Source organism: Bombus affinis, chromosome 14 (genome assembly GCF_024516045.1).
Source record: "Bombus affinis isolate iyBomAffi1 chromosome 14, iyBomAffi1.2, whole genome shotgun sequence".
NCBI classification, from domain to species: domain Eukaryota; kingdom Metazoa; phylum Arthropoda; class Insecta; order Hymenoptera; family Apidae; genus Bombus; species Bombus affinis.
This window is the reverse complement of record NC_066357.1, coordinates 4,386,228-4,400,885: the sequence shown is the minus strand read 5'-3', so window position 1 is coordinate 4,400,885 and position 14,658 is coordinate 4,386,228. Positions and strand designations below refer to the sequence as shown.

The 14,658-nt window shown below is 42.4% G+C and overlaps 1 protein-coding gene across 4 annotated transcripts in view; it reads right to left on the bottom strand.

The window, feature by feature from the left end:
* Positions 1-11,385: 11,385 nt before the first annotated feature.
* The window catches only part of LOC126923912 (ras-related and estrogen-regulated growth inhibitor-like), an 81,486-nt gene continuing 78,213 nt past the window's right edge, over positions 11,386-14,658 (bottom strand). For all 4 annotated transcript variants that reach the window (XM_050737860.1, XM_050737859.1, XM_050737858.1 and 1 more), the window contains one exon: positions 11,386-12,232. In XM_050737860.1, coding sequence (XP_050593817.1) covers positions 11,974-12,232 — 259 coding nt within the window. In that variant the 3' untranslated portion in view covers positions 11,386-11,973. The remainder of the gene's footprint in view (positions 12,233-14,658) is intronic.

Here is a 14,658-nt window from a genome sequence, read left to right as displayed (position 1 = left end):
CCTGCACAAGCCAATTAACGATCGAACGCGACCTCGAATCGCGACGTTTTATCACCGGTTCGATTGCCGGAGATGTTACGAGCCGCGAATTCGAGCACCGTTGAATTAATCGACGCTAATGTCGCGTGCTTTCACGTTGCGACGGTGGTTATTTTCTCCTTGTTCGATCGATTTCGATAGGAATGGAAATTTCGTGCAAATGAGAACGTGAAATTTTCGAGTGTTAGTAGCCTCGGTATTGGAGATTAGATTGCGAAAGAAGAGTGCATGATCATTCGATGTAATGAACTCCCGAAGAGGCTTCCATTGCAAGAATCAAATGCAGAACTCGATCAAGAAAATATTTTCTCGTAAAACAAACATACATATGCATATCGAATCGTCTTCAACACTCATCAAGTACCAACAGCATCTGTGCATACATACCCATATTTTTCCATGACTCATTTCTTTATCGAGTTCTATGGTTCGCTTCAACAACGTAGAATCTTCGCGATAACCAGCTTCACCTACCGATCTACAAAATTTAACATAATCGAACCTTATCAATCGGTCTATAAACCTCCATAAATAAAATAACGTCCTAACACCTCTTGTATCCACTTATAGTCGCAATAAATCTACAAATGACACGCTCTTAATCAAAAATCCACGTTAGCTAGACACGTCCCTCGTTGCAACGATCTATCCATTCCAACGACAGGTCCACGTTCTTCCATATACTCCTCAAACCTGATCAATCGGTTAATTAACACAGAAAGAGAGATCAATAACGTGCAAATATTTCTTATGACCACAATAAGTTTACGGATGACACACCGTAACAAAAATTCACGTTATTCGCACGCGTCATCCTTTCCAACGACCTAACCATTTCGACGGTGACTTCAAATTCTTTCGTACGTTTCTCTTGAGACCGTCTTCGGGGCTTTCTATCTGCGAAACCAGCAAACGACACGCCGTAGTATGCCAGTAAATCTCTGTGGCGACCACAATGTCGTTAATACCGCGACAAATCGCAGTTGCCCTCCGTTCGAGACACGTGGATGCGCTCTTCTCTCTGTCTCTTTTCCGTTGCAACCTGATGCTCGCGTTCGTCTCGTTTTAGTGAATTCTGAGTAGGCCCATCAAGCACGATTACCTGCTGAAAATGACCAGCCTCGACTGCCGTCGCTCCTGACGTTTACGGTTAACCCGGGAGCTTGATTTATCACGCCACGGTACAGGCCGTTTCTCATCCCCGCGTGAGTTCGTGGTAGAAGCATGAGTTTCGCTCGTGGACGTCGCCCAGACGAGACAGGGCTCCCTAACCGAACGAAAACGAAGCATTTACCTTAATGACACGTCTGACGCCGAAAATTTCGTTCGGAAACGCTGCTCGCTCGTTCCAACTGTCGTCAACTGTCTTTCCGGCTGTACCTTTTACGACGGACTCCGTCAGACTTTGTGGGGTTTAAGTTACAACAGATATACGCTTGCTTGAGAATAACTTCAGAAAGATTACGGGAAGCGTAAAGTCGAAGGGGGAAAAATTGCAAGAGCTTCGAGCGTAGATGCGTGAGCAGTTTGGGGTTTCGGGTTTGGGTCCGTTGGATTCGGTTTCCGTGGACTTGTAGTCGAGTGAATTTAGGTTTTGTTAATTTGATTTGTACGTGAATCTGTTTTATGTAGCGTGAGTAGAAACATCGGTCGAGGTTGGATGAATCAGATTCCATTTGGTTTATTTTGCTTTGAATCTGAATTTGCTTCACAATGATCTGATTCTGTTTGACGAAGTTTGAATCAGAGCTCATTTAATGTTACTTTATTACGACAGTAATGTAATTGGCTTTCTGGTTATCTGACTTCTATCATTGTATGTTTTGTTTGATTCAGTTCAGTTTAGAAGTAATCGAAAGAAACAGAAGTTTGACAATGTGTTTTAAAAACAAAGTGTAAAAAACAATATCGTCTGCGTTGAAAAATATCGTTCTCGAGTTCTCGGGTACTCCGTACAGAAATCTACACCAAGAAGATAATATCTCCTCCTTAAGAAATCCGCCCAAATCGCGTCCTAAGGATAGATTCGAACTGGATACGGGAGTAAAAGGATATATGGAAGAATCTGATAGCATCTGCGTTTATGTAGCCATTTACACTCTCGCTACAAATTTCAAACAACTGCAAACACACCCCCAAACGCGTAAACACACCGACTAAATTCCCTCCATTAATCCTCCACGATATTCCACCTTCTCACCAACCCTCATAAACATCGTACCTCAACCTGACCACCTTCGTAACTCTCATTTGACTACCAAAACCAAACCCTCAAGACTAACCTGCCAACGTCCAACCTTCCGAGTCTCATATACATAAAAGCGTGCAAATCGATCACGTGGCCAGTCAACACACGCAACAGCCTCGAGGTGGAACGTTCTTGCAACCCAGGTTGACCCCGTGGAACCCTTCGTAGCACGATAATCCAGCGACGCGACGGTTCCCTAAGGTGGACGAACCCCTTGGGCAAGGAACGAGTATTGAGAGTTATGCGCATGTATTAAATTTCAACTCTCGCCCGAGGCCAGACACGTCGCGGCTGGTTCTTTCGGCCTACCAGGCTGGAGGTGCAAGGTGCAGCGAGCCGACCTACGACCTTGGAAGTCACGACCGCGACTATCCGGCGGCCAGGCGGCGTGCAACGTGGCTGGTGCACGCGTGCACCGTCGAATACCGTTTTCTTGCGCCTTCCTCTTCACGTAGAGCTGTTGCGAGTACTTACGCGTCACCGGTGTAAATACGAGGCTCTTTGCAAACAGGTGAAGTCAGGGCAGGATGAGCTGTTCCGAGAGCTTCAAAGTTTGCCTTCAGATCGGTGAATTGGAGATGTTGAATTAAGTTTCGGTTAGGGTTGATGTTAGATTAGGTTAAGATGAACGGTCCGCGAAGCATTAAAGTTTGATTTGAAGTCGGTGGAACGAAGGTATTGGATCGGAAGGTTAGCACTGGAATTGAAGATGACTCCTTAGAATAGGAGTCGTATCGTAATTTCACGTTGGACAATGTTTGTAAATTGTGATTCAATAATTGCCAGATATCTATTGAATATGAGATAATCTACCAACAATCCTTTGTTGGGCTTCTTTTGGTTTTTTTCAGTTTTACATCACAGATGCCTAAGTCAAGCGTCAGAACTTCTTCATATTCTACCTTCTTTATAAACTTACTAAATTCACGAGGGAGTCGTCGAAATCGCTTCAAACAATCTCCAACATTCTATCAACCTTACCATACGAAAATCCTCGCGATCCATTCGATTCTGATAGCGAAATGGATTTATCCAGGCAAGAGGTTGCTTAGCCTAAACTCGAGGAGGAAGGAGAAGAGATCGGTTAGGCATCGTTTTCACCGTCGAGTCGGATAACGCACGATGGAAACCGTTCAGTCGCTTTCGCCATGCAAACATCGACTAAGATCCTTGCAGCTCGTATCTTTTTCACGGACGGCCTCCCTTTCTCTATCCCCCGTCGTTTTCCACGGTGGTCGTACGACGTTATCGTCCTTGTCGAAAGCGGCCTCTAGGATCGTGATCGGCAGGTGGTCATTGAGGGTCGGCGGCAGGCCGCGTGGCTCGCTCTCAATTTCTAATCGCGAGCCAGCGCGCCATTAATTAGCCAGGAATAGAGGGAGAGCATGGGCAAACGTTTCAGGAAGAGGGATACGCTGCTCTTTGTGGGAAGAGATCGGTTTCAGGGCATCTCGATCTCTTTGGTCTATTCTATTGAATCTATAATCATTATGTCGATGATTGCAGTATTACGATACATCGTAGAATATTATGGAATATATGTAGGATACCATAGAGGGTGTTCCAATTTCAAAAGGAGGGACATGTTTGCTTTCTTCCTAGGAACAGATCGTTCTCGATGCATTTAAATCTATATCTTATTCTCTCTTCTCTTTCTCTCAATTTCTGTAGTTTATTTCACTGAAATTATGATCATCATGTAGGCGGTTGCGGTATTAAATATATCGTGGAATATTATAGAATGCCATACAGGGTATTCCAATTTAAAAGAAAAAAGGAAGGCATCTTCGTTTCCAGTGAATACGAATTTTTTTAGTTTATTTGACTGCAATTGCTATCATTATGTTGATAATTCGAGTATTGTAATATGCTGTAGAATATCATGGAATACATAGAATACTACATAGAGTGCTCTAGTTTCAAGCAGGGGAACATTTTTGCTTCTCATTAAGAAGAGATTGGTCTTGATGCATTTGAATCTCTTTGAAATGGATTATGATTGAGACGTTACAGTATATTGTGGAATATTATGGAATACATAGAATATTATTCAGGGTGCTCCAATTTAGTAAAGAGAAACACCTCTGGTTCTTCGTAGGAAGAGCTCGATTTCAGTGCATCTCTTCAATTTATTTAACTGAAATTGTTTCTTTAAACTGGGTTAGTGATTGCGTTGATGACAGAATAAATATCAAAGGATTATAAGATATGTAAGATATAAATATATTACAGGATGATCTAGAAGATAAATGTAGAATATTCAGATCAAAACATGTGGAATATTACACAGGCGAGAGGGTAATGATTCTGCATAAAACAATACACATATTGTTGCAAGATCAGGCTTCTTTTTTACTCAGGAATTAATTTATTTAGGCTTTGATGCTCCATACTGTGGCTATCAAATACGACAAACGTAAGAACGAAAGAAAAATTTATACAAATTAAATTAATACAACCATTAACAAGTAACGTGATCAACGTCGAAATACTTGCAATTTCACCGAATGAAATACACTAATTAGAGTACTGGTCAGAGTTGGAGGTGACGTCGTGTCTTCTCGGCGAAAACGGCCCTCGTTTCGTGACGATAAATCGAGCGAGGGCATCGTTTTATCGATGCTCTCGGGTCGTTTGTCTTATCCACGATAAAACGGCGGACGGCGGCGGTAATATGACCGGCCACGGCCCACCAAGAATTTTCTAGCTGCCACTAGAACGAGTTCACCACCCCTGGAAATCCTAAACCCGATCACGTTTTCAGGCCTTGTATCTGTCGCTTCGTAACGTCGAGATACTTGCAACGAGCCCCCCTTTACTTCAAAAATCACCGATCCAGTCGCTAGGCTATTTAGACACTCGCGCTTGTTGTCTGTTGCAAATGAAAGTTCGTGGTTGTGATACTTTTCGTCGTGGCATTCCATTAATTTCCGCAGAAAAGTTTCTAGCTCGTTGTTAGGATTCTTTATATCGTGGGCCATGATAACTAAACGGAATATGCGACACTGACGAGTTTCTCTTTCTGAAATTTGTCTAAATCAAACGAAATACAGCGACGGAACGATGATTTCGACGAGGATCGCTTTTAGATGGAAAAACTTTTCGTTCTTTAAACTTCTCAGCCACCCTAAAGCTTACTTGAAGGATCATAATCGAAATCGCAGGTCTTCTACTCTCCAACTTCCATCGTTTACTTCGTTTTCGTGAAAATCACTTTTTCTCTTCTGAGTCCACGTCGGTTCTTTCATTGTTGCGCCTATTCCTTCCATCCGGTCGATGATCAACTTGTAACGCGAAAAATTCGTTCAGAGCATCTTCAAATTCGCGCAAGCGATTTCTTTTTCCTCCAAACAAGTTTCTCACCGCGCCACCACTTCTTCTATGTCTACACGCTTTTCTTCTCTCCCATCACTCGTGAAGCTCTAACGAAAACTATTTGTTTACTGAACATTCGTAGGAACCAGATTTTCTCCCCTCTTAATTAATATACCGCGAGTTTTCCATCGGTTTCTTTATTTCTGCACGATCTTTCTCCATCCAATCGGTCAGCTTCGGTCTCCTGTCCTTTTCTCGGCATCATTGACGAACGATATTACCCACGACGAGTTATCGACATCGTCGAGGGCGTGTGCACGCGTGGTGAACACCGCGCCGTATTTTATTTCTGTATCACGGCTGACAAACACGTGTTGCACCCGAAACCTTGGCCCGAATCGCTAGTTATTCGGTCAGCCCCATCGTTGCTGGTTCGCCTGCCTCGTCATTCGCGACTTTCCAAGCGGATCGTCTAATTTTGCCGCGGCGGAGCCGTCAGAGTGTATCCTTTTTTAAGAATTCACGCACTGTGGAGACGGAGGTTGTAGCGAGATGAAAGTCTGCCGAGTCTCGTCTGAGTTATCGTGTTTTTCAATGTTTTTACGAGTGTTTTACAATTTAAATATCTTCACTTTGATGTGTATGATGAGTTTGCATCGAAACGGTTACAACGGTGACAAGCTATCGTCACGTCAGATATTAACACGAAGAGACAGTATAGAAATATATGTAGCGTAAATTAAGCTGCGTAAGAAAACCAATGTGCTATCAGATGACGCTGATGAATTATTGAATCGTGCGGTGGAAAGTGATCTTAAGTTTATCGTCGTTTATCGTGCCTTTCTAAAACCTACCTATCAACCTGTGGAAAGAAGCTTACGGTACCTGCAGAAAAATATAGGAACAATGAGACATAGAGAATTTCACGTAATTTCGAATTGAGAAATAGCCACTGCAAGTGAAAACTCACAGAGGCTCGAGGAGAAGGTGGAAGAAGAAGCATCTGTAGAAAAGCGTAGGAAGAAAGAATCGATTATCGGAAAGTTTTATAGAATTTGGAGCGAAAAGATTGCTATTGGATGGAAGATGGGGTGAACAGAGCGGACACGAAGAAAGGAGAGAATGGATGCTGACCATGGCAAATCAAATTCTCTGAAGGTTTAACAAAAGAATTTTATTCTTTCTCAATTTACGATAACAAGTGACTAGCACTTAAAATACAGCGATCGATATCGGCCAGAATTCGGAAAATCGCATGACACACTCACGCCCGCTTTATGGATTTACCACGTAGATTTCACACGTTTTGGAATGTATCGATTTTTTTTTATTTTTTTTTTTTAGGCACGCTCTGGAAGCACATACTTTCATCCCTCGATTACACGGCTCGCGGATAAACCTTTTCTCTTCGCCTGTCTCTCAGCTAACGCTTCTTCTTCGCTCTCTTTCGTCGTTAACGCAACTTTACTTACAAATATTCATCGTTCCATCTGCGTTGAGTTCCTTTCGCCATAAATAGATCGAACGAAGGTTACGATCATCCTCGACTGCGAATCAAACGACGCTTCCACGAGATTACAGAAATACAGAAAACGAATTACAGAAAAAATGACACGCAGAGCTGTCTAATAATTTGTACACGGTATAATTTGCCCCGGTATAAGTTGCAAAGTATAAAATAAACGAAAGAAAAGACCGAGAGAAGGTATATCGGCGAGGCCAAATGAACTCTCGTACACCCAACACTGGAGACAATATAAAAGGCACTGAAAGAACTATACGTACAACATGACTTACACTTAAGAACCTTAAAAACGCGATCCAAGTCGCGTTTGCTATAACCGTAGAAAAAAGAACGATCCTTTTTTTCCAGTTTTACTTTTTTACAAAAAAAAAAAAAAAAAAAAAAAATGCTCCAACCTGTAATGGCGGTCGTTTCGTCGCCGAGAGAAAAACGAACAATAACACGAATTCGCAATGAGAATACGAATTGTCGGTTTCATTTATCATCTAGTCAATGAAAACGTTCACTAGCCCCACAATGATAAATTCCTTCGACCTAGTTTCATATTGAACTCAGAGTGACAAAATACAGGCGTGATCCGCGCGTATCTCGCATTCGATTCGACGCGTGTTTCTACGATATGCACGCGACATCGACATGAATGCAGCGGATAATACTTTACTTCGGCTACTTTATATCTCTGGTGGGCCGATGAGACAATACAAGTCTTTCGCTCGACAGAAATACGTTAATACTTTCCACGTTGCGGTCTTCCGCTTATGGTTCCAATAACACAAATCAATTTCACTTCTTTCTTCCTTCGTCTGAGATTCCAGTAACATAACGAAAATCTAACACCTCATCTCACGTCGCATCTTAAATACGATATCACAAGTGTTTTAATCTTACAATTTAAGCTCACAAGAGTTTTTAATAATTTACAAGAGTTTCATAACTGTGATAATCTCTGCGAGACTTGTAATTCTGATTGACACTCCTTTTGTCCCTCCACCAGAGATATATTTCTCCGTATTATTTTGATATCGTTAAATTTGTCGCGAATACAGAGTGGTCCTCGTCTATCGGAGATACAAGTACGATAACGCGAGAAACATTTTGACTGCGAACAAGTCTGCCAAATTTGAGTGTTCAATAAAACGACACAACAATGTAATCGAAAAGTTTACTCTGAGTTCGACGCATGGTTAGCCTTGGGAGCTTCGTAATAGTCAGTCCGCCACGCTGGACCATTTTCTTATGCTTCTCATTCTCGTTTCACCTTACGAATCTATGCATCGATCGAACCCTCGAGCTTCTTCTCGGGAGTTTCACGCTCGGCGAATGTATGTGCGCTATGTACACTTAGGCTACTTTCAGTAGGAACATTAAGGTTGTCGAATCGATTACTCGGAAGCCGGAAGTTCGATCTCGAGAACGGAGACCCACGTCTCGTTTCCATTCAAAGGTATCACATCCCTGCGTTGGAATCCTGACAGTCGGAAACCAGGAGAGCCGTGAAAGTAAATAAGAATGCAGATTTATTTTTAATAATCGATTGGCAATTTTAGTTTCAACGTTCTTTCTTTTCCAACGTTCGACAGTGTTCGTTGATTCTCAATCCTTTGGCGACAGTCTCTATATCCTTGAAATCCTTTCGTTCGAACGTTCGTTTCTTTCGTTTATTCGATAAAGTATTAGGTAGTCGCCAAAACTACAGCTTCTTTCGCGAACAATTAGACAAATACTTACGAGTCGATTTACTGTCAATTTCTTATCCACCATCGAACGATTTATTATAATTTCCCGAGCGCTTCTCCTCGTTTCTTAATTGTTCAACGATTCCACATACACGTGACCTAATCGCTCAAGATACGATACAAATCTTCCATTCTTTAGAATTAACATTCTTTAGAAGACAGAGCGCGATCGAGTCGAGATTTTGCAGCGTTGTCGCCATCGAATGTCCTTCGCTCGACCACAGCTGCGAAATTTGAAAGATTATTTGAAAGACTATCGGGTTTCGTTTGGAACGCGGCGCCAGTCCCCGTGCTCACGGCGCGTTTCCGGTCCCGCGACCGAGAAACGAGCGCAGAATCGGTGAAGCCTGTCGCGTAGGACGATAACGTGGCGCGTGAAACGCGAAATCCTCTCATCGGGTGTTTGTCACGCTTCGAAAGCTCGACATCTCGCTTAATCTTTCGATCGATATTTCGTGAAACTGGTCGAGCAACGTTCAACGGTCGTAGAAAAATCCTACTCGCGAATCTTCGCAGTTAATTTCTTAAGAAAATGAACAACGCGTTTCGGTGATGTCAGTCGAAGTTTGGAATATTCGAGGAAATGTAGGCTCGAAGAATATTTAGAAAATGTTTGACTCGAGACCTCGGAAGAACCGAGATCGCAGTATTTGGAAGAACGTCGACAAGAGTGGCGATTGGAATATTTATCGAAGTATTAAATAGAAATATTGAAATGGCGAAACTTTTGAGCATGAAGCGAAATAATGTTGGTAATAGATGCATAATATGTACATACACAGTACATAGCTCATTGCGTAATTCATTTTCCAATTACTTCCACTCGTACGTCTATGGAAATAAAATATCTTCTAAGATGCTTCCTAATTGCATTCGTATAATCGAAATGTGTATGAGAATTGGAAATCATAATTCTACATGGACGTCTACCTTTGCGTCAGAAGACATTAATCCGCCGTTTTACGATTTTCATTAATGGCTATGTTATCCGTGGGTCACATTGAAAAATGGTAAATTACGTACAACTTGTCTTTGGTAATTACCGGTTTTATGTCCTTTATATTTATTAAGCCCGTACTATCGCTTTTTATCGTTAGGAGACAAGATTAGCGAAAGATTAAGCGAAATTTCAGGAATTTATTCGAGAAGCTACAAGAGCGTTGCAAAGGCGAGAGAATCTGGTGATTTCAATGCCTGTACAAGACACGAAATCAGTGAACGGAATATTTCTCGACCGTATATCTTATTTCTCTTTCAATTTCTACCGTACGTTCGATATACTTAATAAAATTAAATCTACATAATTCTATCGATATCTCATTGACCAAAATTACAATATTTATAGAAAACATATGTCATGTATATATGCATGAAAAAGAAAGTAGAGAGAAGTAGGGCTCAACTAGAAAAATAAATAAATTCATAAGAAATAATATCTCCTAGCGAGATACAACGTCAAGAAAACATTTCGTTCCTTCTTCTTTTTATTTCACTTTGTTTCCAACAAAACGATCCTGTAGCTTCTCATCTAAAAATCCGATTTAACCATCTTTTCATTTACTCAACAGCAGCGAGTACACCCCGTTACCTCGAATTACTCGAAACAAATAAATACACCGAAATAATTTCAAGTGACCGAGACGTTTCTCACGATTCTCGACAAAAGTCACACAGTCTGCACCCTGATGAGAGAATCACCTCGACTTCCGGTCACGCTTAAAGCTACAACCCTTCAGGAACAGCAGTCGCACGCGCGCATCGCCGATTCTCCGTCCACCTCGAAGGAGATACGATTCGACCACTGCAACACCGACAAGAACGTAGAAAGGGAAAAGAAGGGAGAAAAATAAAAGGAAAACGAACACGAAGCACTCGACGAACAAAGACCACCTTACTCGCTATCAATTTCTTGCGATTCGTCGTTTTCCACGCTCGTCACAATCTCTCACACTGTCCTCCTCCTCCTCTTCTTCCATTCACTGTCCATTTTCACCAGTGTTTCCATCGAACGTTAAATGAAAAGGTCTGTAAATACACGAGAATCTGACGCAAGAACGCCTGGATTCAGTTCCCCTAGGGAAACAGCTATTTTCTCCGGTGGACGATTTTCTCGTTTTTCGATCGAACTCCCGAAACTCCATGCATGTGAAACGAAGCTGGTGTTCGGATACGCGCCTCCTGCGCCCTCTGCTTCCCTCTACCCAACGACGAACAGTCAACAAAATGATCGCATTCGTCCGCTCAGAAAGTACAATTATCTTTCCTTTTTACGTCACGAAGCTTCTTCTGGGAGATGATACACGGTAGAACCTCGATCGTCCGCGCAAGTACATCGCTCGTTGTATTCCGCAACGCATTGTGAGGATAGCATCTCGTAATCGGTTACGAACAAACGGACCAGGAGCGGCGATAATAGAAATCCAATCGCAACTGATATAATTACACCGTGGTTAAGGTTGATGCGTGTTCTGACGAATACGTCGGGGCAATCAAATGTGGATATATCTATGTTCTTACGAGTATACCGCGAAATTCCACTATTTCCTGAATGATACTCTGCGAAATATAAATTTGCACAAGAATCTGCAGTCCACTTACGAGCGTACGTTTCATGGATCAGAACGACAATTCGTCAAAACGTACATCCGCTGTAACCTAGTCTCGTCACGATCGTCATAACAAAAGTACAGCAAACTGTCCAATCGGTTACCTCGTTCGTTGCACGAACCTCGACACCTGTGCACTTTCAGTCCCTTGCGTTTTCGTAATTCTACGCCAATCGAGGTTCTATCGTAGATGCGTTATTTTACCTGTCCGCCAGGCAACGTCCCAGCGTTCCTCAGGATCATTCTTGAAGACGAATCAAGACGCCAGGAACTGTGTCGCGTCCAGAGAACACCAAACATATTCTTCCTCTTCTCTTCTTCATCTTCTTAAACGTGTCCTTCGAGAGGAAAATTTGAGTCACCGTGACTGATTCATGTTGGTCAGACGATTTCTTAACGATGTCCTCGTCAGCGATTGGAGTAGACGTTGCTGGTGAGAACGACCACGTCGGTTCTCCTGTCGGGTTCGTCACGACCTCCGAGGAGGAGGGCGCAGAGGAGGCGTCATATGCTCAACGAGGGCCTCTTTTTCCGATCTTTCGTCGTGTTCTTGCCGAAGATCGTGCCGAGTACCCTTGAAACCGAATGAACGCCCAACTTCCGGCGGATCGGAAGCGCTCGTAGCAGCTGCACCGACCTCGCCTCTCGGAGCAGCGCCTGGAACGCGAGAGCCGCGCCGGCAGGACTCTCCGCCGCGCTGACCTCGTAGAATTGACATCCGTGCGCCAGCGACAACTGTTGCCCCTCGTCCACGCATACCTCTCTGCAACAGAACGATCGTTTCGAACGTTTTAGGGAAATTTACACTTTTATCTTTCTATTATTTTCGTACGTCTGCTGTTAGATTGTTAGAGTTTAATTAAATTAAGTTTCGCGAGATATTTGTTACTTAAGGAAAAAATAAGTACTCGTATCTGTGTAATTTTTTATATTATTTTTCCATTTCGTCGTAGTTCTCTCGTCTTTTAACCAGTTAACTGTTTTTCACGAGTGTACACATCATGCGTACGAAGTGGTTACATGTTGCTGTTTAAATTGCGATTTAGCAATTGAAGTAGATTGTAGTAATACGATTAAAAAATAGAACAGTCGTTTCGTCGCAACGTAATTCTATATTATAACTGTGTTTCACAAGTATACTCGTCGTCGCTTACTCTTTACGACACATTTCAGGTACACGCTTTTCACAGAGGTTTCAACAGCTAGTTGGTTTTACTTACAAACTTGCTTCTCGCTACGTAACCATCAAGCTCCTGCCCATTTACAAACTCAACCTCTTAAGAAATTTCATAGATCTTTTAATATCGTATTACAGACACAGTGTATCGTGGAAAAATTTCCCAAGCCTTTCCAAGAATGACACCATTGATCATCTTTAGCGCGTTACCTAAAAATTCGCTAAATATTTCCACAAATTGCTCGATCGATGATTCATCCTGTTCCGAGATCTTCCTGCTATGCGCGAGTTTGGACCAACAATCAATAACCTTTGGCGAAGTTATTCGTCGAATTTTTTAATTAAACTTTTAGACGCCGGAAGCAAGCGGAAATTCCGAAATTTCACAACGCAAATAGAAGAGGAAGACAGAAAGGAAGTTGGAGATTCGTTGGAAACACGCGGAGCCGGTAAATTTCTGAAGTTTCCGGCCGTCACGGATGAACGGAAGCTGTCAAGGTTCCGCGAAACGGAAATTGAAACGAGAGAACTGGTCACGATTTCTTGGCAAACATCGTGTTCCGGACAAACGGAAGCGGAGGAAGGTGAGTGAACGTAAAGTCCGCGGGATAAAGAACGCGATTCGCTGGAATTTCGCCAGGCTTGGTCGTCGTATTTATAATCGTCCTGAGTTTAATTTCGATTGCTTTGGAATAACATCGGATCAGAGGATCCACGTATGCGTAGTTCCAGATATTTCTTCCTTATTAAAACGATACACGCGACGTGTAGCAGTCTTTTTCCTGTCAAATGTTGTCAGTATATTCCATGGGCGAAGATAAGACAAAAATGTCGTAGAAACATATGTTTCGTTGGAAGCATCGTTGAGGAGTTGTAACGAAAGAAGGGAACAATGTACAAAATTAGCGATGACGAACGCGAGTCAATACGAATAGATCCAAATGCGTGTACAGCTAGTGATAGCCAGAAAGTATCGTAATCTACATCTCCAACTTCAACGAGTAATAAATAAATGCAATTTTTTCCGCTGCCAATCCTGTATTGACAGAGGAATGGTAAACATTTTAAAATAGAGTTGTGGTTGGAATTGTACAAGTATTACAATAGCCTCTGACTGCTACTAGATGCAAATGTTCTCGATCCATTCATACTTTAAACCGTAGTAACGCAGTTCGTTACTGTTCATTCTGTTCATTCGTTTCTTCGTTATAACTCTTTAACAATGCTTCCAACTACATACATATTTCCATATGACATTTATTCCTCACGGTGACCTATAGAATACACCGATAATGTTCAGCCGGGAAAGACTGCGATACTTTGTATATATTGGATCTTCAACGACACATGCATAAATCGACGATTCTTCATGTACGAACAAACTCGGATGTATCTTGTTCTTCTAGGCATCTACTCAGCTTCGCGGAAGATTTACCAAGTGTTGGAAAATTAGTTTCACTACGACTACGCGTAATCGGTAGAATCAGTAAAACGGAATATCTTATCGAGAGAGAAATCGAACTCGGCACACGAAATAAACCGAGATCGTAACGATAACTCGAATAAACGTATCCTCGTTTGGTGGCTTCCACAAAGTTCGACTCTAAGTTTAACTGAGTAAATTTCTGTTCACGTTTGGTCGTGTTGTACCTTGTACATCCCGTATCCGGATAAGAATAAAACACTGCAGAGTAGTTTTATAGTTACGAGGCTCAGTGTGCGTCCAATGTAAAAGAAAGACGTTCTCCAAAAAAAGAGGACCCTCGCGAGTGTCTAACAGAGCCCATCACCATCCATTAACAAAAATTCAACCACACAGCGCGGAGCCCCTTACAATCCTCTGGAAGCCTCGCAACGCTGTACATTCCCAATCAAAAGCCACCTTGCTCGCCATCATCATCGTCTACCATTCGGAACGATCCACTTTTTCTCTTCCATCGCGAATCCCCAGCGGGATGAGTTCCTCGAAAGAGAGATAGACAGATAGATAGACAGAGTGAGAAGAAGAAGAA